Raw genomic sequence first — 23,306 nt, forward strand, 5'->3', positions numbered from 1 at the left:
GACAAACAAACATGGTCCTCAAATAAATAAAAGGGAATCTGAGGTCAGAATGAAATACAGTTGACCTAAGTGTGACGTTAAGTAGTGTTTCGTTACGTATCTTTTTAACAGTCTACGAGTCTCACGAGGAGACATGATTCTTTTTAACTTCCCTGCCCCCGAATGTAACTCAAAGCACAAGTTTTTAACCAATATGTTAAATCTTTGAAAGCTGCTGTTCCCTTTTTTTGATAATCATTTAAATAATTTTCTTAGTAAATGTAAGAAACCTCAACGAGAGTAAAAAGTGCATGTGCTTGGATCTGTTTTTTTTTTTTTTTTTGCTGCATGCTAAACGACTGTTAGCGAGCAGATCCATAGAATTTAGATTTACTCAAAGTAAACATCTTGCCCGTGCTTTTTCTCAACTCTTTCCTAAACTATGTGTTTTTGATATTTCATGGGCAACAATGAAGGCTTATGGCACAGAGACTAAAGTATACAGTGAATCAGGCTTTGGATAAACAAATAATATAGCTACTTGTTGTAACAGGATAATTCAACTTTCATGGGGGAGAAACAAAGTGCGAGTAAAGTGCGAGTTCCTTAAGAACAACTCATTTCATGAAGTTACAATCTAACATTTGTCTTCACTAGGTAGTCAGTAACACACCTGCTGAAGATAAGACACGCCCTGATGAATTGAATTTGAAATATTTGAATGAGTCATTTATAAATATAAAGAAAGATTCCATCCTTTTATAGTGACATGATACTGCTGCAGCGCCACCTATCTGTCAAATGGCACCAAATGTAAGACGGTCACTCAGACTTCTTGTCCACTAAAGGAAGTCACAGTAGCACAAAGTGTCCAGGAGATACAACGTGATTTTGTAATATAAGTGCAGCCCAAAGTATCTGAACAACTTGAAATATTCCTGGATTTGTGGAGATATTTTCTGTCTCAGAGTCGAGGAAATATATCAGACAAATTAAAAATAGTGAAAATCCAATATTGTGTGAGACTTCCTGTTTAACGTTACAGGCTGGCACCACTGTCTGCCTTAATCTGGCCAAATTTATCACAATAGCTGGGACAAATTTAGGGATAGACCAATTATCGGCCGGGCCATTTATCGGTGCCGATAATCGGCATTTTGACACATATCGGCATTGGCCTTTTATAAAAATCCCACGGCCGATAAGAGATCAATTTAAAACTGGGTTATTTTGGCTCAAAATTCACTAAATCACGTGGCAGAAATGACATTGTCTGCAGAAACCATTGCCTAGTTTGTGTTCCATTTGCTGAGCCTGGGAGCTCCCTGCACTTTTTGTTAAGATGTCTATTGTCTAAGATAAAAATCAACCCTCTAACATGCTGCAAATCTGAAAAGCTGTTTAATAAACATATGCTTAAAGGCATTAAATGAAGTTAAGTGTTGGAGTTTTGATGCCAATATTTCCCCTTTTACTGCGAATGAATATCAGCTCCAACTATCGGTTATCAGCCTCCTTGACTACTAATAATCGGTATCGGTATCAGCCCTGAAAAACCCATATCGGTCTATCTCTAGAGATAATATCTACACACTTACACCAAATGTGTTTCCTGTACCACAAAGTGATCAGGAGATAAAACATTTCCTGACACAGAACCGATGCCTCCAGTATCAGACCATATATTACTAGCTTTAGCAGACTGTATGGGAGGTCAAAAATCTGAATGTGGTTGCTATTTCCTGCTTGGTGCAGTGATTTTGTCAGCCAAGTTTGGTGATAACCACTTAAAGATATCACACAAAGTAGCAAACAAAAAGTAGATTCAGATCAATCTAAAAATTGTGAAAATTATCATTTGTTTCTGGGACTTGAATTGGAAGTTATAGCAGTACCATGGGGCCAAAGTGGAACCAAATTTGTTCTGGTAATTCAAGTAACATATCTCCAGATGTCCCCCAAATCTGGTAGCAATGGTACAAAGCATTCAGGAGATATGACATATGTTGTATAATTTCTCCTGAATGCAATACTGTTTGGAAACCAAGAATCTAAAAAAGTGCATTTTTTCCAGGGGGTTTTCTGCTCTGAATTTTGTGATGATTGCTGAAAAGAACGGCGCAGTAGAAAACATTCAGATTTGCTCAAAGTTCAACGTGTCAGATACAAATCAAGACACTGGGCAAGGCTTATAAGGATAGATTCCTCTGCATCCACAGAATCTAGAAGAACACCATTGTTTCTTTAACCTCAGGTATCAAAGCTACATTTCGTTACATAAAGCTCATTATTACAAATTGGAAACTGTTCTCTCTTGGTGCCATTGCAAGAACATGATCCAGTAGGAAGTCAGTTGGATGAACAATTGGTGAGATCAGACACACAAATGTTATCTTCTAAAGGTCCTCATAAAAAACATGACATACTGCATTTTCAACAAACCTGTTTTGTCAGAATAAATGGACCCTGAAGTGTCTCTATCAGAGTCTGTGAGGTCCAAACTGAAGAGTCCACTCTCTTCATCTTCTAAACTGTTACAGTTCAACTTCCACCGTGTCGTCCTCTGCGTCGTTGCTGGCGCTGACGACCGAGCCCCCCAAGTTTAGCATTCTTGCAGGCGGATCCACGGGAACGGAAAAAGGATCCATATCTGTCGTCTTTTCCTGCCGGCTGAGGAGATAGATGAGGTTAAAGTAAGACATTTAAAGAAGGTGTAAATTGAATTGCAGTGTCTTAATTTGAGCCTCACCTTGGACTGAAGCTTGACCTGTGACCTTTACTAACTTTGGAGTCAGCGGGGGTCAACAAGCAGGGAGATTTGTTGCCTGAAATAGCAAAACCAAATACATGAAGTCACTATTACTTGCTGATGACAAAGACTCATTAATTTTGTTGTTTTTTCTTGTACCTTCTAGCTTTTGTTTGGAAAGAGGAGAGCGGTTTGGTCGCCTGTCAGAGCTAACATAAGACGCGGCATCCTCCCCTTCAGCTGCAGCCAATAGTGAAGCTCGATAGTAGATAAGAGGCTGCCAGCACTCCTCCCTGAGGTCAATAACATGCTCTGTGGTGTGCTTCTGTAGGTAGGAGAACCTGCACAGACAAGAACAGCCTCTCAGAAAGCCTTTCAAAAGCGTTTAAATCATTGTTTAACCTTGTGTGCAGCACTTACACTGTTTTCTTGTCTGGTTTGAGCAGCTTGCTGGAGAACTCACTGAGGATGGTCAGGTAGGAGAGGTAAAGCGGTGTGGGTGTTTCTGGGCCCTGACTAAACTCTTGGAACACAAACTCTATCCCGTTCCTGCACATTTTTCACAACACACAAACCTTAGGCACAGAAACTATCAACAACAACAACATCCAAACAATGAGAAAACAAGCGCCCACACCGACCTGTGGATCATGACTACACATTCACGGAACTTGACAAGGTCCCCGAATGTGAGTGCGAAGCGCCTGGCGAGCTCTTTGATGCTGGTGAAGGTCTGGACTCCTGGGTGCGCTCTGCCGCTGCCGCTCTCCTGCTCTCGTTTCAGGCGAACAAAAAGCTGGGAGAGGTGGAGGAAAAAAACACGTCAGAGTCTCAAAAGAAGCCAGAGTGAAGCTGAAGTTAGTTTTTTAGATTCAACTTTACCTGCTGCAAACAGAGCACCAGAGTACGAGAACTTTCTATCTTATCCACCTGCCTGGTCCGGTACATGGTCTCCTTGATGATGTCTCCAAAGTCGTTGTAGTACTGGGGACAAAGAGAGAGAAGGTGAAATGGTATCCTGCAGAATCTGTAGCACATAGTGACCTTAAAGGAAAAGAAAAAAGCCCTGTGATGATTATGTTCCTCTACCATCAAGTCAAGTACTAACATCTGTCATGCCTCAAGAAATGCATGCAGTGAACATTAATAAATTCACTTCTATGATCTATTAAATCATTTTTGAGAGGCAGACAAGAGCTCCTTCACAGCAGAGGAAATTAGGTCAAATCATAGACTGTATGAAACATGGGCTGTTTGAACCCATTGGTTCCTAAAGAGGCGTTATGAAGCCAAAGATGGAGGTCGCCATATTGGAAATAATGACTCCAACTAACTTCCAGCTGATCTAATAACTTGCAAAGAAGTGGAGTTGAAGCCATAGCCTTGCCTCCTAGCAAACAACTACAACATGTACCAGACTCCAGGTGCTACAACTACTACTATCCATCTCACCACTATCATCTCTCTCTCTTTATCTCCCTCCATCCCTCGTTCCAACCCAAACATGGTCTCAGCAGATGTGTGTCTAACATGAGTCTGGTCCTGCTGGAGGTTTCTGCCTGTTAAAGGAAGTTCTTGCCACTGTATTAAAGCTGCTGTGAGGAACTTTAGGCTGGTATCGATTCTACCGCCCCCTTGTGGACAAAGTGATACCTCTTGTCTCATGTTCTGTACATGCAAAATTAGTGTCTTCAGATAACAACCTCACCCTGCTGTCTTTTAACATTTAGATTTATCACACAATGTGATTATTTGCCATGAAAACAGCCAAAAAAGGGTGTTTCTAAAGCCAGACGTCAATCATCTGTTCAGACACCTACCCCCCTCTGAGTGGTTTCAGGCATTAAAAATGACAACAGAGAAGGTATCAGTGTTGTTGTGGATGGGTTTTTTTTTGTTTTTGAGGGTCATAAAGAGGCATCAGTATCAGTTTCAGTCTGTTTCCCAGCCATTTAAAAACTCCTCATAGTGCCTTTAAGATAAGATAGGACTGAGTCCTGTCTGTAAGTTGGGACTGGATCTTATCCTTGACTTGATGTTGGGTCTTTGTTAATAACAGAACATAGAGTACAGTCTAGACCTGCTCTGTTTTGAAAGAGTCTTTGGATAACACTTGTTGTGATTTGGTGCTATATAAATAAAGATTGATTGATTGATTGATTGATTGATTGATTGATTGATTGATTGATTGATTGATTGATTGATTGATTGATTGATTGATTGATTGATTGATTGATTGATTGAACACAGATACCTGTCAGTCAAATCAGCCATGCCACTTATCATGGGTAGTTTATGTGTAAGTCTTAGACTTTATAACATCAAATGATGAGCAATAAAAAATAACAAATAAGGTAATGAGCGTACAAACAATATGTTTCTTTGAACCAGACTGTAACAATGTTTGATTCTCTTGGATATGGAAACAATATGGACACTATAAAGGATTCTTTGGCTTTTGAGCCTCAAGTGGACACTCTAGGAACTGCAGTTTTTTCACACTTCTAAATTGGCTTCACTTTCTAACAGTGGTGGTTGCAGCTTAGGTCAAAGTTTGTTTTAAGCAAAAAGTCCCAAAAAGTCTTGCTGAGATTGTGAGTTATTATCATTAGCTTCCTCACACAGAGTTAAATCTTTCACATATAAGACTACATCAAGCAGACAGCTCAGTATGTAGTTCAGCATACAGACTGGATGCAGGACGAATCAGCTCGACCGGTTCTGTCCAAAGCATCATTTATTATTTGTCATCCTTTATTAAATGGCCTCATTTTGAGCAGCTTCCACTTAAAGTTAGAGGCCTTCTGCTATTCAGTGAAAAGAATCCCTTGGTGTCTTAAAAAGATGGGGTTATAGTCCTCTTTGCTGCACGTCTTCCCCCACTCTCTGCTCCCCACGTTTCTTGTCTTCAGCTGTCCCATCAATAAAGGTCAAAATGCCTCAAAAATAACTCAAAAACGTAAAACATTGCTGTGATGGAAAGTACAGTGAGTCACACAGTTCCTACACAGCAACTGAAATGTAGCTTCAATCTTTTGGGGCTCTTTTCTGTTGCTAAAAAAAACAGTGGGGAATAACATGGGATTGGGGATTAACTAGTTTGTATAGTAAATGTATTTGAACAACACAAAGGTAGTCTACGTAATTCCTAGATTACTTGCACATAATATGAAAACAATCAGTTTTTTCTGGTCTGTATTTGGGACAGGCCTTTATTTATGTGTTTCAGCAGCGTCTTCTTTCAGAGCTTATGTTTAAGAAGAAATGACTTCAGGTTAGCATCAGTCATCTTTTTTTTTTGGGCATTTTTGCCTTTAAGGACAGGACAGCTGAAGAGAGACAGGAAATGTGGGGAGTAGAGAGTGGGGGAGGACATGCAGTAAATGGTCGACCTGCCAGGAGTCGATCCGGCGACCTCTGCGATGAGGACTGTAGCCTCTATACGTGGGGCGCTTAGACCGCTAGGCCACCGGCACCCCATCAGTCATCTTTCCTAAATATGGGCAGGAAAACTATTCCCCAAAAGGTGTAACTATTCCTTTAAGGAGCCGTCCTTTACCTTCATGTAGTACATGAACACCTCTGCCGCCATACTCATCTCCAATACTCCATGAATGATCAGTTTGCAGTAGGCCGCGAGTAGATTTCTTTGCCTGTGCAGGTCCTCCAGCCTCTCCTCCTCGGAGTTCTCACTGACTGAGGGATCCAGATGGAGTTGAAGCGTGTGGTTGGATGTGAAGTGGTCGAGGACGAGATGAGAAGAAAAGAGGGTGTAAAAGAAAAAAAGAGTGATTCATCATGAGAAATCATATAACAGAGAGAAAAGAACAAAGCAGAGTCATGGAGAGAGTGTTTAAGTTAGTTTCAGGACAATGGCTTTAGCAGGTGGAAATCAAAGATAACACCAGAGTAGAGTTATGGTTGTGACACCATGTGGCTTCAATCTTTCACAAGGCTAATAAAATAGGCTCGGAGGTGAGCCAGAGTTAATGGAATTTTCTCACGGAAAGAGATTGCCCTGATTTTATGATTTAACTCTGTGCCCCTGCCCTCCGAGTGATCTCTGATCCAGCAGCTAATAGAAAACACTGTCTATATATATAGCAAAACCATAACCAGGCAAATCCAATAAAACAATCGCTTTTTATTACATGTTCAAAAACCAATAATCCCCTATTGCATTTGGTTGAACATTTAAGAGATTCCCACCAGGACTGCTAGTGCTTTCTCTGAACTATCCCATATTTGGATGCAATAAGTCTCTGAAAGTAGAAGCTATTGTAAAGATAATAAAAATGTTTAAGTTACGGTGAGCCATGAATGAAATCATAAGTTCACCTGCAGGACTTCAAACAGAGAAAACTCTGCAATAATCTTGTTTTCTCATTTTGACACATACTGCCACAACAATAATCAAACTTTTTTTTAACCTTGCATAATCCAGCATCATCTCAGGCCAGTCTGAGTGTAAGGATATTAACAGGGCTTGGTTTGTAACTGAAGGTCAGCTGTGCGGTCAGGCTGGAGATCAGACCTGGTTTGCAGTCAGCAGGACGCTCTGCAGCGAGTTATTAAGCCAAATGTGTGGCCATGCATTTAATACCTGCATGTTTTGGAAAGTGACAAAATAATCAATGCTTTGCTCTGAGGCCCAGAGAAAATATTTGGTCCTCAAACGCAGCACAGCGAGAGTGCCATCTGCTGTAAAGGCACGCGATGTGTTCACTCACAAAACAACATAGTGAGGAAACCGTGAAGAATAAGAAAAGGTGAGTTTTAAATTGCACCACGTATGGTTATCTAAGTGAGCTCTGTTTGATTTCAGAAAAGGATGTCCGTCATGTCGTAAAATAATAAACTTCATTTATTCAGGTTCAGTGTTTTATTGCAAAGTCTGAGACTTGAGCTATTTTACTTTAAATCAAGTTCACTTCAGAGGTAAATTTGCTTTAAAGTTCACTTCATTTATTTAAAATCTGTTTTTGTTTTTCCTTATTGAAGGTTGTAGATGTAAATTAAAAGATGGTAGTTAAACGTAAACATGTGGTCCTTCCTTTTATTACTCAGATATCTATGAGTTGTTATCATTCCCACAAAGAGAATTTTACTTTCTTAATTCCTAACTAGAGTTTGTTTGTTCTGTCATTCTCCTTTTTACAGTCGTGTATCTTCCATTCCTCGGAAACTGGAAACTACACAACCATAATATCTGTCCTTGTATTTAGCTTCCCCGTATACAGCATAGCTTCATATGGTTCTTCCTACTATTGATGCATCAGAGACCAAACTGTTGATACTTTTGAAATCATGCTCAAGTTGGAATTAAAATTTTAATTGTAGTGGAGTATTTTGTCTACAACCAAGAAGCTTACATTTTAGATGCTGAGAGACCCGTACCTTGAAATGATCAGGCCATTTAACTTTTAAATAAGTAAAATATCATTAACACACACGAGTGCAATCGTCCTTTTGTGCAATATGCATGACTCCTGTGTGTTTATTCTGCTGTAAATGTTTAGATTTTTAGATAATATGTATATATTTTGCCCTTAAAATACATATTTATCATATTTTTGTATTTTATTACTGCTTCTTCTATCTGTTATCATGTTTAGATTTTATTTTATCCTATTTTATTTTGGAGGATATTTTTTGTTTGACCAGACACATTGAATCTTGACATATTTTGTTTTTTCTTGTCCCACCTGTATTGGCCAATTTCAAATCAAGTACAAGATTAGAAATAAAGTTATAAAAATCCCTCATTTAAAATGTTCAAATTCAACTTATTTTCCATCATTCAATATTTCAGAATAATTCATTTGCACTTTTTTTTTTAAAATATTAAGTTCAGCTCCCTGACACTACAAGTAACTTCACTGAAAAAGTCTGCTCACAAATGTGCTCTGAGGGTTTAAAGTTTCCACTTCACTCTTGTGTAAGCCTGATCTGTGATCCATGATTTGTTCCCTAACTAATTGTAAAGTCACAAAATCCTGAACCTTAATTTGAGATACCAGGTAAACTCAAACATCCAACTTAAGCAGTTATAAGTGAAAAAGTATAATCAAAAAGGTTGAGTAAATAAAAATGAGCTGAGGCCTCACCACCAGAGTGGCTGTCACTCTCCGCTCCAACAAAGACATGCTGGCATACGAAGGTCAACAGCGCCCTCTGCAGTTTGGGACTGGGAGTGTAGAGCAGAGGGCCGAAGGAGGTGGGATCCCACACGTGGAGCTGGTATGAGTGAGCCGTCAGAACGTCACAGACGCCCAGGAAAGCCTGAAGTGATGAAGTGAGAGGAGGGTTAGAACGTCTGGAAGAAAAGGTTCATGATGCTGACATGTATTAAAAATGAACATTAGCTTCACCTGCTGACGCACACAGAGGTCAGAGTGAGACAGACAGTGATGACCCCGCTCACAGAAGAGACGCAGCTGGAGTCTCTGGGCCACAGCTTTCTCCTGACACACACACACACACACACACACACACATACACACTTCAGAACAAGGGATGCTAACAACAAACAAACTGTGACGCATTTTGTGTGCAAAAAAGTTCTTCTACACGCTCAATGTATTTGTGTTTTCTTCAAACACAACAGCTATAAAGGGAAAATGCATGATGTAATAAAGTGTCAATGTTTTTATCAGATTAAAGTAAAAAGCCTTCAAACAATTAAAGCAGCTTGAACCCACTTTGGATGTTAGAGTGTCACTGGTGTTGAGAGACCAGACCATGGAGAAACTCAGACACTGCAGCACCTCCAGCAGCACCTTCACACAGAACCAAGAGGTAAGACACTGAAAAGAGGAAGGCTGCAGACAGAACTAAACTGTAAAGAAGCTGCAGTATAACATCAGTGCTGGTACCTCAGGTGTTGGTCCTCCCTGCCCGCCCTCCACTGAGAGGAGGGGAGACAGCAGCTCAAACAGAGTCCATCCCGAGAGGTCATGACAGCTAACAAGAAGAGAAACAACAAATGAATGCACATCCCTGGAGGAATAATGTGTTCAAACTTTATGTTGAGAAAATCTTACTTATAGAAAGCTCTGAGTTTCTTCAGTGTGACTGTTATCTCTCTAGTTTCTCCTTCATCAGCAGATAATCTGTCCTCCTATAACAGAGAAACAGGAAACACACATATTGACTGGAAAGGCTTTTTATTCTTCACATACATGGGTCAAAAACTGCAAGACTAAAACAAGTGCTGAGGGAAGAAGAAGAGTCAATGAGCCTCATTCAACAACCAAGAATGAGTCTTGTTCTTAAGAACAAATATGTTCTTAAAACTCACTTACGAAGCTTTTAAGAAGATTCTGACATTCACCAAAGTGTTCTTTGGTTGACGTTGCATCGATTTACTTGGAAATCTGTTTATAGTCTAATTTGCACACTCCCAATGTCTCTCCTCTTCCTCTCTGGTGCCTGTGTGATTTCTGTGTGGCCCTGCAGTGTCATGCCCTTATATGGGCATTTAAGGTGCATATATCTAAGAAAGTTAGGAACTTTAAGCACATGCTTCAAACTTACGAGATGATGGCATTCATCCATTTAAGAACACAGGAGCGAATTCTTTGATTTAAGAACCGTTCTTGAATCTGACTCAGAATTCTCTTAGAAACCTTCTTATGGGTACATTTAAGAAAAATCTTAAGATATTTGTGAATGAGGCCAAATGTAATCATACCTTGCCATTAAACTGTTACGAGTAAAATCCAGCAAATAAGACAAGTGTCAGAAAAATTCACAAAAAGAATGAACGTTAAAAAAATGAATGCAGAAAATCATTCAATTGATTTATGATCGTATATCAATCAGCTAATGAAGTAAAATTAGTCTATGAATCTTGATAGTTTAGATTTTTCCCTGTTTTATTTCCGTTTCCATCACTGTGTATTGTACCCTTGTGTTCCCATGCCCCATGTGTGTGTATTTTTACTCTCTTGAGTTCAGTTTTTGTTACTTCCTGTTTTATTTTGTAAGTTCTTTCTCCTTGTGTCTTGCCTTGTTTTCCTTCCAGTTGGATTACCCTCTTCTGTTGATTACTAAGTGTATTTGGTGTCTTTGTTTTCTTACCCTTCTGTTTTTTTTGACTCTGGACTTGAGTTAGATTTTTTTTTTTTTTGTACCTTTTTCACCTGTTTATTCAAAATCCTGTTTTGAAGTCTACATTTTGGGTCCTCACCTTTGAGTTTTATGAGACATGACTGTCAGAATTTTACAGTAGAAGGATGTTGCTAAGTGGAGCTATTAAAACTATTTTTAAAGGAATATAAATCGTATTTATTGCGGATTAATCTGCTGATAATCTTCAGGATTAATGGACTAATTAAAGGAGGAGTTTTTAACTGGCTGAGAAACAGACTGAAACTGATACTGATGCCTCTTTATGACCCTCAAAAGCAAACAAGACCATCCACAACAACACTGATACCTTCTCTGTTGTCATTTTAATGCCTGAAGCTGCTCTGAGGGGGTAGGTATTAGAACAGATGATTGAGAGACACCCTATTTTGGCTGTTTTCATTGCAAATAATTATATTGTGTGATAAATCTAAATGTTAAAAGACAACAGGACGAGGTTATTGTCTGAAGGCACTTATTTTGCATGTACTGGACAAGAGATAAGAGGTATCACTTTGTCCACAAGGGGGCGCCAGAATCGATACAAACTAAAAGTTCCTCACAGCAGCTTTAAATAGATAAAGTTAAAAAAAAAGCAAAGTTGTAAAATCAGTGGTTGTAAAGTTATGCAGAGCCCTAAGAGACACTTTGAAATTCCTCGCGCTATTCATCACAAGTAGTCAGAAGTAGGGAGCCAATGGTGTAGCCAAAGGCCAAAATGCCCATAAATGTATTTTAAAAGTATTCAGAAGAATCAACTATAATTCTTAAGTAATCAGAAATAAATAACAAGTATCATAATATCATCATCATCTCTCCTCACCTTGAGTGTGCTCTGCAGCAGGCTTGTCAGTTTGTCCACCCAGCTCTGGATTAGAGAGTCTCTGGCAGTCTGAGCCTCGGAGCAGCAGGTCATCTCCTCCCCACACAGACTGAGGTATGTTCGAGCGGCAGCCTCCAGGACAGCAGGGCTCGAGTGGAGGTCCAGAACAGCTCCGATCTCTGCCAGCAGGTCTGACACCACCTGAGGGTGAGGTGGAAAATAAATCCCTGTGCGGTTCATCTATTTTGTTTCATGCAAAATCTTAAATTTTGAAGATAATGAGCAAAAATGAAGAACTTCACTATGTCACATTTGTTTCCTTTAGTAGTTATCATTATATCGTGCATGATAACAGCCTAACAGGTCAAACTGATGTTAGTCAAATGGATTCCCAAACATCACTTCATCACTCTTCATGTTACTGATTGTGAACATCAAAAAGCCAGGGTGCAGACCTGTGTGTTTCCAGCTTCAGCACACTCTGGGATGAAGAACTGAGGGATCTTTATCAGAGAGGCAACAATGTCGGGACTATCTGAGAACTGCAGAAACAGAAATAATATAAAGAAACTGAATATAATGCAGAGAGTCAAAAAGTGCTGTCCAGAGATCATAATGTTCATATTACAGGATCAGAGTTATGGTTTTGATCGTGTGTTATAAGTACCTTGGAGAGTAACTTAGGAAGCACCACGATGAGATGTTCAGTGAGTTTAGTACACTCATCAACCTGGATTTTCTTCTCCCGGGCACTCATCACCTGAAATGTGAAGACATACAGAGATTCATATAACATGTGATATCATACGGTAATGATCAGATTTATAAACAGAACTGAATCATCTAATAAACACTGGATCTTTATTTCCTTCTTCTGTTTTTACAGGATGTCTCCTGCCCTCTTCCTTTTTTAGGAGGGTTTGTGACGTGGTGCCAGATTCCTGTTGATCTCTTTCCAATTTTAGCAGCATATGTTATGAGGTGCTATTCTCTGGTTATGAATCTTGATCCAGGTGATGTCATGTTTATTATTTTTATGCTTTGCTTTGTTTTGACTTGTATTCTGATTTATACTGTTATGTTTTGTTGTTGGTGTACACTTCAAAAAAATTATAAATTGCATAATTAAAAAAAACAGTACTGAAAACAGTAATTTTTTGAAGAACCTTTTTCACTCTTGTATTTTACTTCACAAGTTACTTAATAGAATATTACTTGACACTTAAACAAGCTTACAAAGCACAACAAACTGTTCCTTTTAGGTGTGTGAGATTATCATTTCCACACTAGAGACATTTCCTCCTTTAAGCTTTCAGAGCATTTCTGGAAAATCAAGAATGTTTTTTTAAGGCTTTACAAGTTCATAAGAAAACTACTTATTTTCGAACTAGAACATTTCTTCCTTTTACTCAAATACTTTCCAGACCACTCTCATTGTCATTCACATTCTTGTGACCATCTTGAAGGACCTGACCCCTTCTGTTGACATCCACTGGATGAGACTCCCTGACTGTATCACGAGGTAAATGTGTCTCCACTTCAAGTGGCTACAAGATGAAGCAATGATGCATCTATATTAACATTTTCATTTTATAACTAGCATTAACACGCTGGACTTAATACTCTTAATACTGTATTATTACTTGGAAGGATTTTGAATGCATGTCTTTTGATTGCCCATCATGGTACCTTTACTTTAGTAAAGACTGTTATAAATATGTATTTCTATTGTTGTTCGAATTACTATTTATAAAACTATTTTGATTTATTGATTTTACTTTTTTTTTTTTTTTTTTTCATTTTTACTTTTTTTTTTAAATTTATTTGTTTTGTTTTTAATTTCAGACTATGGATCTTTCTTAAAAATGTATTAATATTCTTTGCAGATGCTCTGATTTATTCCTATGTGACATCATTTTGTACAGTCTGCAAAAATTGAATTAAAAGATTTGGGGAAAAAATTGTATTAATGAAATATTTGTGCACGATATCTGCCTCTGAGTCTAACGGCTGCATTGTTGTTTTGTGCTGTGTTGGCCTAGTCTAATAAAAACGTTCAGAAAGACTGTTATAACTCCCCCTCATCAATAAACAGTAATGGATCTCCCTCTGACCTTCTTGGCTCCGCTCCTCCCTGCCAGCACTGGTCCCTCTGAGGTCTGACGCACAGACGCGACCAAGATCTCCACAAGTACAGCGTTTTCATCTTGAGTTAGACCTACAGACACACACACACACACACATAGACAAACACACACTAAAGGACAAATTCTGAACACTTAGTGCATATGACACCAGAGATATCTTCATATTTTATTTCAAAAGATATGGTAAGACTAAAAGAAGAGGATGTGAAAAACCCTCCTAACAAGACATGGACACAAAAAATATGAGTGGATAAAGAATTAATGATACACTCATTACTTCTTTAAAAAACGCAGTTGATTCAAAAATGATTATTATTTACATGCAATAAGTCAGATTTGGCTGTATGGCTCTATTCTGAGAGTTCCCTGCCCTTCCATGTGCATATGTGGAATGCCAAAGCAGCAAGAGCAGCAGCATAGACTCAGGGTACACAACAGATCAAGCACCAGAGCCAATACATATGATACCGGTAAGATTAGACACAGCATAAGAAGCAGGAGGTTGGGTGAAGGCGGGATGCAGAGAAAGCAGTAAGTGAAGACAAGCTAAAGTAGTTTAAATGTAACACCAATGTTTGTTATTTGCTAATTGGATGTGTAGAAGGTAATCGGCTGAGCTGTCAGCTGATAAGAGTTGATGTACTGGGGGCTAAACTTTGCTTCATGGCCTGACACTATGCTGGATTTAGAGCACCTGTGATGAACTTTCCTTTTTTTTGTTGACTTCGGTGACCCTGAGGACAAAACCCTCGCCTTTATTTCTCTGCAGATCTTGTCCTGAACATCAAATCGCTGTATTCTAAACTCACTGTGATAACATGCTGGACAAATATAAACAAAGACTCCTTCATCAGGGACACTGACAGGGTTGGATGTTATGATTAAGATAGTCTCAATCTTCTAGGTGATGGTCTGCTTTTCCATAGTAGCTCATAAAGAGGCTGATCACTGTGTTAATTCACACATCACAGTTACCCTGACTCTCTGAGGGCGGATCCTGCAGCAGCACAGACGTGAGTGCGGGCCAGTCCTTCAGCAGAGCTCCACCACAGTCCCACAGACTGTCCACCAGGTACACCACATGCTTGTGCAGCTGAAAACAGACAAAAGACACACATTAGTCTAACGTGTTGATTAAAAACAACATAAGTGACCAAAGGGAATAAAGTCTTGCAGAGTATTATCACCTGAGACTCCTGGAAGAACCGCAGCAGGGCCTTCAATCTGGTAAATGTTTGTTGTTTATGTTCCTCCTCCTCCTCGTTTGGATCATCCTGAGTTTCAGATGCAGGGGATGCAGTGTTGAGCAGCCTGACAGAGATCAAACAAATCCAGTCAAATACTCACTTTGTGGTCTAGTTTTCTGTGAATACGCAAAGAAGATGAACTTACCGTGAGTATAGCAGCTCCCCTGCAGTGGCCGCTAGAGGGCGCTGTGAGGAGTAAACAAACTGGAGCAGCTGTTTGTAGTCCTCCAGGCTGAGAACATCATCCGAGTTTCTGAGGAGAACGAACATTTTAGGCTCAACTTCAATATGAGAATTGATCGTGTCTTTTACTTTACTCTAAAATTAAGTTTGAATTGACACTGAATTCTTCAGAACCTCAAAACAGGCTCGTCACTCACTTAGAGATGAGCACCAGTAGTTTCATAGTCTGCACCGCCACCTCGTTGTCTTTATCCAGTGTCATGGAGATCATCCGGTCCTGCAGGATCACACATGAGGGCTACACTTTAAATTCTGTGGTATGATACTCTGCAGCATGGGGCTTAGAAGATATTGCATGGTGGGGTAATACGGGTTGTATGGTGTTCTTTATCTCTAACAGAAGATGTCTGCTGTAGTTTGATGGTTGGAAATTACATTATAAAAGCTGCTAAAGCCATCCAGAGCAGGATGAGAATGATCAAAAGGAGCTGAAACTCACTATAAGGATGATCTCTAACAGTCAGATTGTTTTTTGCATACATTATGATACAAATATGAATTAAGCTGTGTTAACATAAAAAATATCTGTTAAACCTCCTTCTATCACCTCAGAAATATCTCCAAACTCCGCCCCTCACTCTCTCTCCCTGATGCAGAAAAACTGGTCCATGCCTTTGTCTCCTCCAGGCTTTATTACTGCCATGCACTTCTCATCTGGATCCCTGGCAAAAGCCTTCAAAGGCTGCAACACATACAGAACTGCACAGCCAGGATCCTGATGAGAGTGCGTAAACATGAACACATCACACCCATCCATGCCATTCACTCCACTGGCTCCCGGTTTCACACAGGATCGACTTCAAAATCTCTCTGCTGACACATCAGTGCAGCAATGGAAACGCCCCCACATACCTGAAAGAACTGTTAAACCCACAGACCACCACAACACCAACTGCCTCCACTGCCCCCGAACCAGACTCCGCACTATGGGAGACCGGGCCTTTTTCCTCTACTGCCCCGCGACTGTTGAATACCCTCCCCGACCACCTGAGAGCACCACAGACCACAGACTACTTCAAAAAGGAACTGAAAACTTTTCTGTTTCGGAGGGCATTTCCCCAATTTCTAGTTTAGTTTTCATCCCTAGTTTTTATCTGACCTTTCCTGCTGCTTTTTACCTGTCTTATTCAACTACTAACTCATTTTTAACAAGTGTCTGCATTTTGCTCCCTGTTTTTATTTTTCCTGCCCTTTTTTTTGTGATCAAAATTTTTATTGAATTTTTTCACAGCAGATGACATCGCCGTCAAACAAGCTATTTACATGTCACCAATGCCGTGTTATAAAGATAATATAAATCAAAAATAATGACAGAGAACAAGTAGGTAAATTAAAGAGAAGTGACACAAGGCCACACCATCATCCATACATTTGGAATAAAAAATAATAAATACAAATAACAAATAAAATAGAGGAGGGAGAGGATTGAAAGGACATATCCATCAATTAGGTAGCTTATGTGTGTAGGTTTCATATTCTGTATATTAATAATAAAAAAATAATAAAAAACCCATCAGTCATAGCTTTACATTTAAAAGAGAATAAATAAGGAGATCCCAAGACTCAACAGTGGATGCTCGTGCCTTATGAATTACAGCCAGTGACCTTTCTATGAGAGCGATATCTCCAAAGTAATTAAACCACTGTTTTAAAGACTGAGGTTCAGTAGAGAACCAGGAATGTATTATGGTCTTCTTTGCAGCAGTTGAACTTGCAAATATGATTTTCCTTAAGGTCAATCTGGTTGTATCTCTGAGAGCATTGTCTTTTTGCTGCCCTTTTAATATGTCATCTAGGACTTTGAGATTTGTTCAGAATGTAAAGTGCGTAATAAATCAAATGTATTATTATTATTATTATTATTATTAAAAAACCTAAAGAAAGTCAAAGCTCTAGCAGCCCTTGTGATCTCAGTCTGTTGAACTAGAACAGAGTTGTGTACCTTGAAGCGGCTGGTGAAGAGGTCAAGTTTCGGGAGCAGCACCGGATCTCCGTACAAACCCTGAAGACTTAGCACACACTTGAGACGAACATCTGGTACCTGAAAGACGACGTGCATGTCAGTGAGGAGACAGTTTATCAGAACTATTATAGTGTTACGTCACATGATATGTTCACCTTGTCGTGCATCATCCAGCCCATGTATTTGAGGTAGCTATCATTCAGAAAAGAAGAGCTGTAGAGCTTCATCCACAAACCCAACTCCTCCATGCAGATCGAGCGGATCTCTGGTAGCACATCACTGCAGAGGAACACACACACAATCAGCTCCAACACACTGAGAGAAACACAGTCCTTCAAACACTCACCGATATCTCTTCAGAAAAATTCCTTTGAAGATGATGTCCATCATGCTCTCTATCTCCGTCCTCTTCTCCCGCAGCTACAGAAACACCAGCAGAGACAAACAGAAGTCACTCGATGTGTTACACTCTGAGATAACAACACTCTACATTACTCACCACACAGTCCAAATGAATCATATCTCACCTCTGTGATCTTCTTCTGTATCCTCTCCAGTTGCAGAGTGCTTTTCTGTCTCATCGTCTTCGTCTTCTGCACCTCAGACAGTTTCTGACTGTTCTCGATGCCTACGCTCAGACTCAGAGCGACACCCACCAGAGAGCTCAGCAGCTTCACCGCTTATCAGGCATGTTCAGAACAAAAACACAGATTAGTTTATTACACTTCTTCATATATCAGTATGTAACTGTTTTTAATTCCTTACCTGCTAGTGTGCAGGTGTGTCTGAAAGCCCGTACATAAGAGTTGGACAGCTCAGTGAGCAGTGAGATGACGGTGTTCATCAGGTAACAGTCGAATATGACGCTGTGCTGACACTGAGTCACGAGCACTGACACGAAGTCACAGAACTCAGAGTGAAACCAGCGTCTGTACGGTCCAGACTGTGTCAGAGGATACTCCATACTGTCCTAGAATTGAGAGATGAAGACTCTGTTATTCACACGACAAAAAGACAACTTAAGCTGTGTTTGTCCTTCTGGGAAGAAAGGTGTTTCTATGTCGATGTTGTTGATGACAGGTCAGCTACAAGGGGCGGTTTATTTTGGGGTGCAACAAGGCTTAATGCTCGGCCCAAATCTTTTTTTTTACACTAAGTTTGTCCCTGGCTGCATGGTGCTGCAGTGGGTAGCGCTATTGTCTCACACTGAGGAGGTTCCTGGTTTGAGTCCCCGGTCGGTCAGGTGCCTTTCTGTGTGGATGTATGTTCTCCCCTTGCATGCGTGGGTTCTCTCCAGGTTAATTGGTCACTCTAAATTGCCCTTAGGTGTGAGTGTGTGCTTGGATGGTTTTTTGATCTTTCCATGTTAGCCCTGTGATAGGTTGGCGGCCTGTCCAGGGTGTACCCTCCCTTCTGGCCGAAATCAGCTGGGATTGGCTCCAGCCCCCCCGATAAGCGATCAAGATAATGGATGGATGGAAGTTTGTCACTCTTAAAAGTACAATTTAACTTTCTGCATCAGACTGTGACCTTTCACAAACTATGCTCTAAACGTCTGAGGCTCTGGCAGGAAGTGTGTGACACTATCTCTAGCATCCATGATGTCATCTCCACAATGCACCCAGGGATTTGTCTACTGGGCAACTTTACAAATTCTAACCTTAAAAGCAGCCATGCTATCTAATTTACATAAAGTTTGCAGATCACTGCCAAAAACTGTATTGCTTTAAAATACAAATCAAATGTAAGCATTCCTATTGGCCTCTAACTCTTTTAAATGAATGACTTCTTTCCCTTGGAGAAAACAACTTACTGCTTGAGGATTAAGAGTAAAAGATTTTATAAGATATGGCAACACTTTCTATTATGGTAAACTTCTCGTCTGCCATGACTGACTGCTCCATATAATGTGTTATCATATAACCCTGGAGCTGAGAAGTTCCCCTCTGTCTCTCATTGCCTTCTTCTGTTTTGTTGCAGTTTTGTCACTTTATTTTGTTGTCTTTGTATTTCATGTACAATATTAATTCAAAGTTCCTCTGAAGGACTTTCAGTTTGTGTTGATTTTGGTGCCTCCTGTGGACAAAGTGGTGTTTGCTGATTTTGTCCTACATTCCAAATAAGTGTGTCCTCACAAAAAATCTCATCCTGCAGAGTCAAATACACCACTCACTGAACATCTTTGCCATGCTTTCAGACATTAGAAACAGCTACAAAGAAACAGTCATATTTTATTGTGTTGTTTCATGTTACTGTTGATCTGTAACTGGGTGCCAAACTGGATTTCAACATTGTACCTACAGGTACCAACAAAGTAACTTGAGCCTGAAACTTTGTTATGATCTGCCTGAGAAGATCAGGGCTGCAAAGTCTGCCTTCTTCAAATCACTTTAAGAATTCCACCTCTTCAAAACTACCTTTTCTTTATGTGTTTTATCATGTTTCTGTATCTCCCTATAGTCTGTATCTTCTCTGTGTGCTATAATATGTTAAATTTTAATGGCTCTTTGTTTGTTTATTCTTTGTGTGTTTTTTAAATGGGCTATTTTTGTTTACAGTCATGCACTTTGTAACTGTTTTGCAAAAGGTGCTTTATAAATAAAGTGTTCCTATTTTCTTTTCCTCCAACATAAGACAACGAACACAAGACACAACAAGTATAAGATGATTTCAGGGTAAATCCCCAAAGCACTGACCGTATCCATGGGCCATGTGACTGTGAGGATCCATGGAAAGGCCAGAAACTTCTTATACTGCAGACCTGCCACCTGAAACACACATAGTAGAACAGTTTTAGTTCCATGAATCAAAACTGAATCAAAGACAAGAGAAGAAAAACTGACCTCATCGAGCTCCTCCACCATCTTACTCATGACATCACTGTCCTCTTTGTTCTGACACATCTCTGCTGTGACCACACCTGAGAGAGACAGGAAGGGACAAGTAAGGCTTTGGTTTTTATTCTGGTTATGAATTGTGTGTGTGTGTGTGTGTGTGTGTGTGTGTGTGTGTGTGTGTGTGTGTGTGTGTGTGTGTGTGTGTGTGTGTGTGTGTGTGTTTCACCCTCACCTTTGCATCCACAGCACTGGATGAAGAAGCTGATGAGATCGAGTAGAGAGGAGTCTCTGTCCGTCACATAAGCCTCAATCCAGTCATCAATCACCGCCTGGTCACACATCACACAGGAGTCAGATTATGTGTTTGATGTCTCATAACTTGTACCAGAACATATCCGACATCATACCTGCATGGCACTCCTGCCCATAGTGATGACCTCGAACAGCGTGACAGCCTCCACATGTTTCTGTTTGCGGCCTCGCGCTCTGCTGACACTGCTGCGGCTGGCTTTGGCACTTTTGCTTTTGACATTCTCAGAGGGTTTGTGAGTTCTTTTCCTTCGCCTCTGTGGGGTGAGATAATGATTCAAATTCAGGTATGATTTTACACCAGTGTGCTGCATCCTCTAAAAGCCAGATTGAAATTTGTGAATGGAAGCTCCTCAGTGATTACAGTGCAACTTAAAGCAAAGCAGACATTACACTCGTACACTTGAGCCCTAACACATTTGCCACACTTCTGGAACATCAACTGAAACAGCTTTGAACATATGTAGAAACAGACAACCTTTCTTTTTCCACCACAAAAATTGTAAAATAGGCTACGTTCAAGCTACAGTTACAGTAATTATTTTCTCTGTTGTAATAAATGTTTTGTCTGTAAAATGACAGAAACTATATTTTTTAAATCTTATTTTCAGTGTGAGAGAATCCACTTTGGTTGGGGTTTCACAATAAACAACTTAAACTAAGTCTCTTCAGGAAAATTAACGTGAACTCTCCCTGAAAAATTAAAAAGTTAAAAGTCTGCAAATACTTTAGGCCCCACCCACTTTTTCTGGATTAAATATTGCAAAGCCATTTCTCCACACATCAAATATGTAAAAGTAAAATATTTGTATTTATCTGTATAATTTTCACCTATGTCTTTTCAAACTTTGATGTCAGATCTTTATGTTAAGGATTAAATGTTTAAATTGGATATTTTCTGACAAGGTATGGCATTATGGAATGAACCTGATATTGGATCTACAATTAAATGTTGGGCATACGGGCACCCTGGGGGGGTTTCAAGAGGTCTGAGCCAGCTTCGGGCTGCGACTCGACACAGAAAAGATTCAATGTGTGAGTTTTAATCCTTGGGAAGAAGTTCTGAGATGGATCGAATAATTAAAGGTTCATTTCAGTTAAGACTAGATCAGTTGTGATTCTGTGTCCGGCGGGACAGTAAGACTGCAAGTTACGGACTTCAGAGCAGTGAGGGGGCTGATTATTTAGAATAATCCCTCCTAATTTAAATAAATAATAAGATCCAACACTGTTTACTATGTAGGCCTACGTTAAGTTACATAAGTACACAGAGAGAGAGAGAGTAGATCAAACATAACTGGCCGCATATAAAATTGTAATGTTTGAAGCGTTTGCTGTGTTTTTGTTGATTGTTACTGTTCTGTTTTTTGTTTTTAACTCTGTAAAGCACTTTGAATTGCTATTTGTATGAATGGTGCTTTATAAATAAACTTGCCTTATGGAAAAAAAAGGTCATCAAAGGTGTGTGCATTGCTGTATGCATACTTTCTACTAATACTAATACTATTGATGAGTCCTGGAGGACACACTGCATGCTAAATGATCCATATAAAAACACCTACCACACTCTTCTGTCTGTTTTCATTCCCAGAGTCATCCTCTGAATGATTGACAGCTCCAGACGAGTTTGCCCCATCATTACTAGGAAGTCAAATAAAACATACAATCAGAATGCATGCATAGGAAGTAAAATAAAGTAAAATAGCCCTTAAGGATGCTTACTTCTGCTCTGAGGACCTGGATGCAGATGCAGCTGCAGCAGAGGGCTCTGGTATCATCTCCTCCAGGTCTTTACGCACAGCGCTCAGGTGTGTGTGTCTGCATCTGGACAGATATTTCCCCACAAAGCATGAATACTTTCAACAATGTGATTCCTAAATTTCCATAGACAGAGTAAGTTGCAATAATCGCAGACATATGTCCAATAACAACCCTGTCACAGCAATGACTGTTGCATGAATTAATCTCCTGCAGCATTGCACAGGTAGGACAGGTGGGAATTTAAGGGTTGCTTAAGGACAGAATAAGAGTGCAGGACCTCATAGCGGAGAGAGGCTTCCACAATAACACTCCACTATCTCCCAGCTCTGTTTAATAACACACATGTTGTTTGAATAACTCAACTATAACTAATATTTACATTAGGTAGTGCTATGGTGTGTTCAATGCAACAAAGATAAACCTTCCTGACAGGTAAACAAACAGCACGCCCTTTCTTTAACTTTTCAAACTCACCTTGTGAACCTTTAGTAATCCTCTCCTTGTCTCCATTGATGTGTTTTTATAAACCTTAAGACTGTCAGATTCATAAAAGTCTCCTAATAACCCGAACATCCTCCTTCTTTTCCCACAGCTCTCACAGTCAAGTTGCCCGGACAGCCTAACCCGCACTGATTGGCTGACGCGCAAAAATGCACGTCAGTGATTGGCTGTTTTCATACGTCACTCACTGTTCGGTCCCGCCCCCTGACGGCTGTGACAGACAGAACGTGTCCGGGTGGTTTTCTGAAGACCTCAGCAGCTGGAAACATCTGTTGGAAACTCGGCTTTAAAGGTCTGAGACATGAGCTAAGCTGCACATGTGAACCAGAACAAAGTGCGTCAGTCATCTATAAAGAATAAACAATAATACAACATGTCATATGTCTCTTTTCCTGATGTCAGTCTGGTGTTAAAACGTCTCTACTCAGCTCCTTCTGTTCACTCTCTCAGCAGCACGATAGTTTAATTCAGGAGGGAGCTGTTGTGGTATTTTCTAAATTGAATACACGCGTGAACTGACCAGCAGGGGGCGCCATTCACTCATAACATCAGATCCATAATCTCAACAGTGTATTCCTGCACATTCATTATTGACAAACTTTGTATAAAGACAAACA

General features: G+C 39.9%; 1 protein-coding gene across 2 annotated transcripts; it reads right to left on the minus strand.

The window, feature by feature from the left end:
* Positions 1–305: 305 nt before the first annotated feature.
* Positions 306–22,791, minus strand: si:ch211-269e2.1 (cohesin subunit SA-2). Of its 2 annotated transcripts, none has more exons than XM_034693131.1 (32): positions 22,663–22,791; positions 22,150–22,251; positions 21,990–22,068; positions 20,526–20,684; positions 20,351–20,447; positions 20,125–20,201; positions 19,978–20,049; positions 18,047–18,251; positions 17,809–17,960; positions 17,628–17,701; positions 17,437–17,560; positions 17,261–17,359; positions 15,456–15,535; positions 15,221–15,328; positions 15,016–15,139; positions 14,804–14,921; positions 13,796–13,899; positions 12,349–12,441; positions 12,137–12,223; positions 11,682–11,882; positions 9,772–9,848; positions 9,604–9,691; positions 9,430–9,507; positions 9,100–9,192; positions 8,836–9,010; positions 6,288–6,424; positions 3,611–3,712; positions 3,370–3,524; positions 3,149–3,277; positions 2,888–3,069; positions 2,729–2,804; positions 306–2,649 (listed from the first exon to the last, which is right to left on the minus strand). In XM_034693131.1, the coding sequence occupies exons 2-32, from the start codon at positions 22,203–22,205 to the stop codon at positions 2,514–2,516; spliced, it is 3,537 nt and encodes a 1,178-aa protein (XP_034549022.1). In that variant the 5' UTR covers positions 22,206–22,251; positions 22,663–22,791; the 3' UTR covers positions 306–2,513. The 2 variants fall into 2 exon arrangements, with proteins under 2 accessions (XP_034549022.1, XP_034549021.1); XM_034693130.1 differs by having other exon boundaries at positions 13,796–13,938.
* Positions 22,792–23,306: the final 515 nt, after the last annotated feature.

This window comes from Notolabrus celidotus, chromosome 10 (genome assembly GCF_009762535.1).
Source record: "Notolabrus celidotus isolate fNotCel1 chromosome 10, fNotCel1.pri, whole genome shotgun sequence".
NCBI lineage: Eukaryota > Metazoa > Chordata > Actinopteri > Labriformes > Labridae > Notolabrus > Notolabrus celidotus.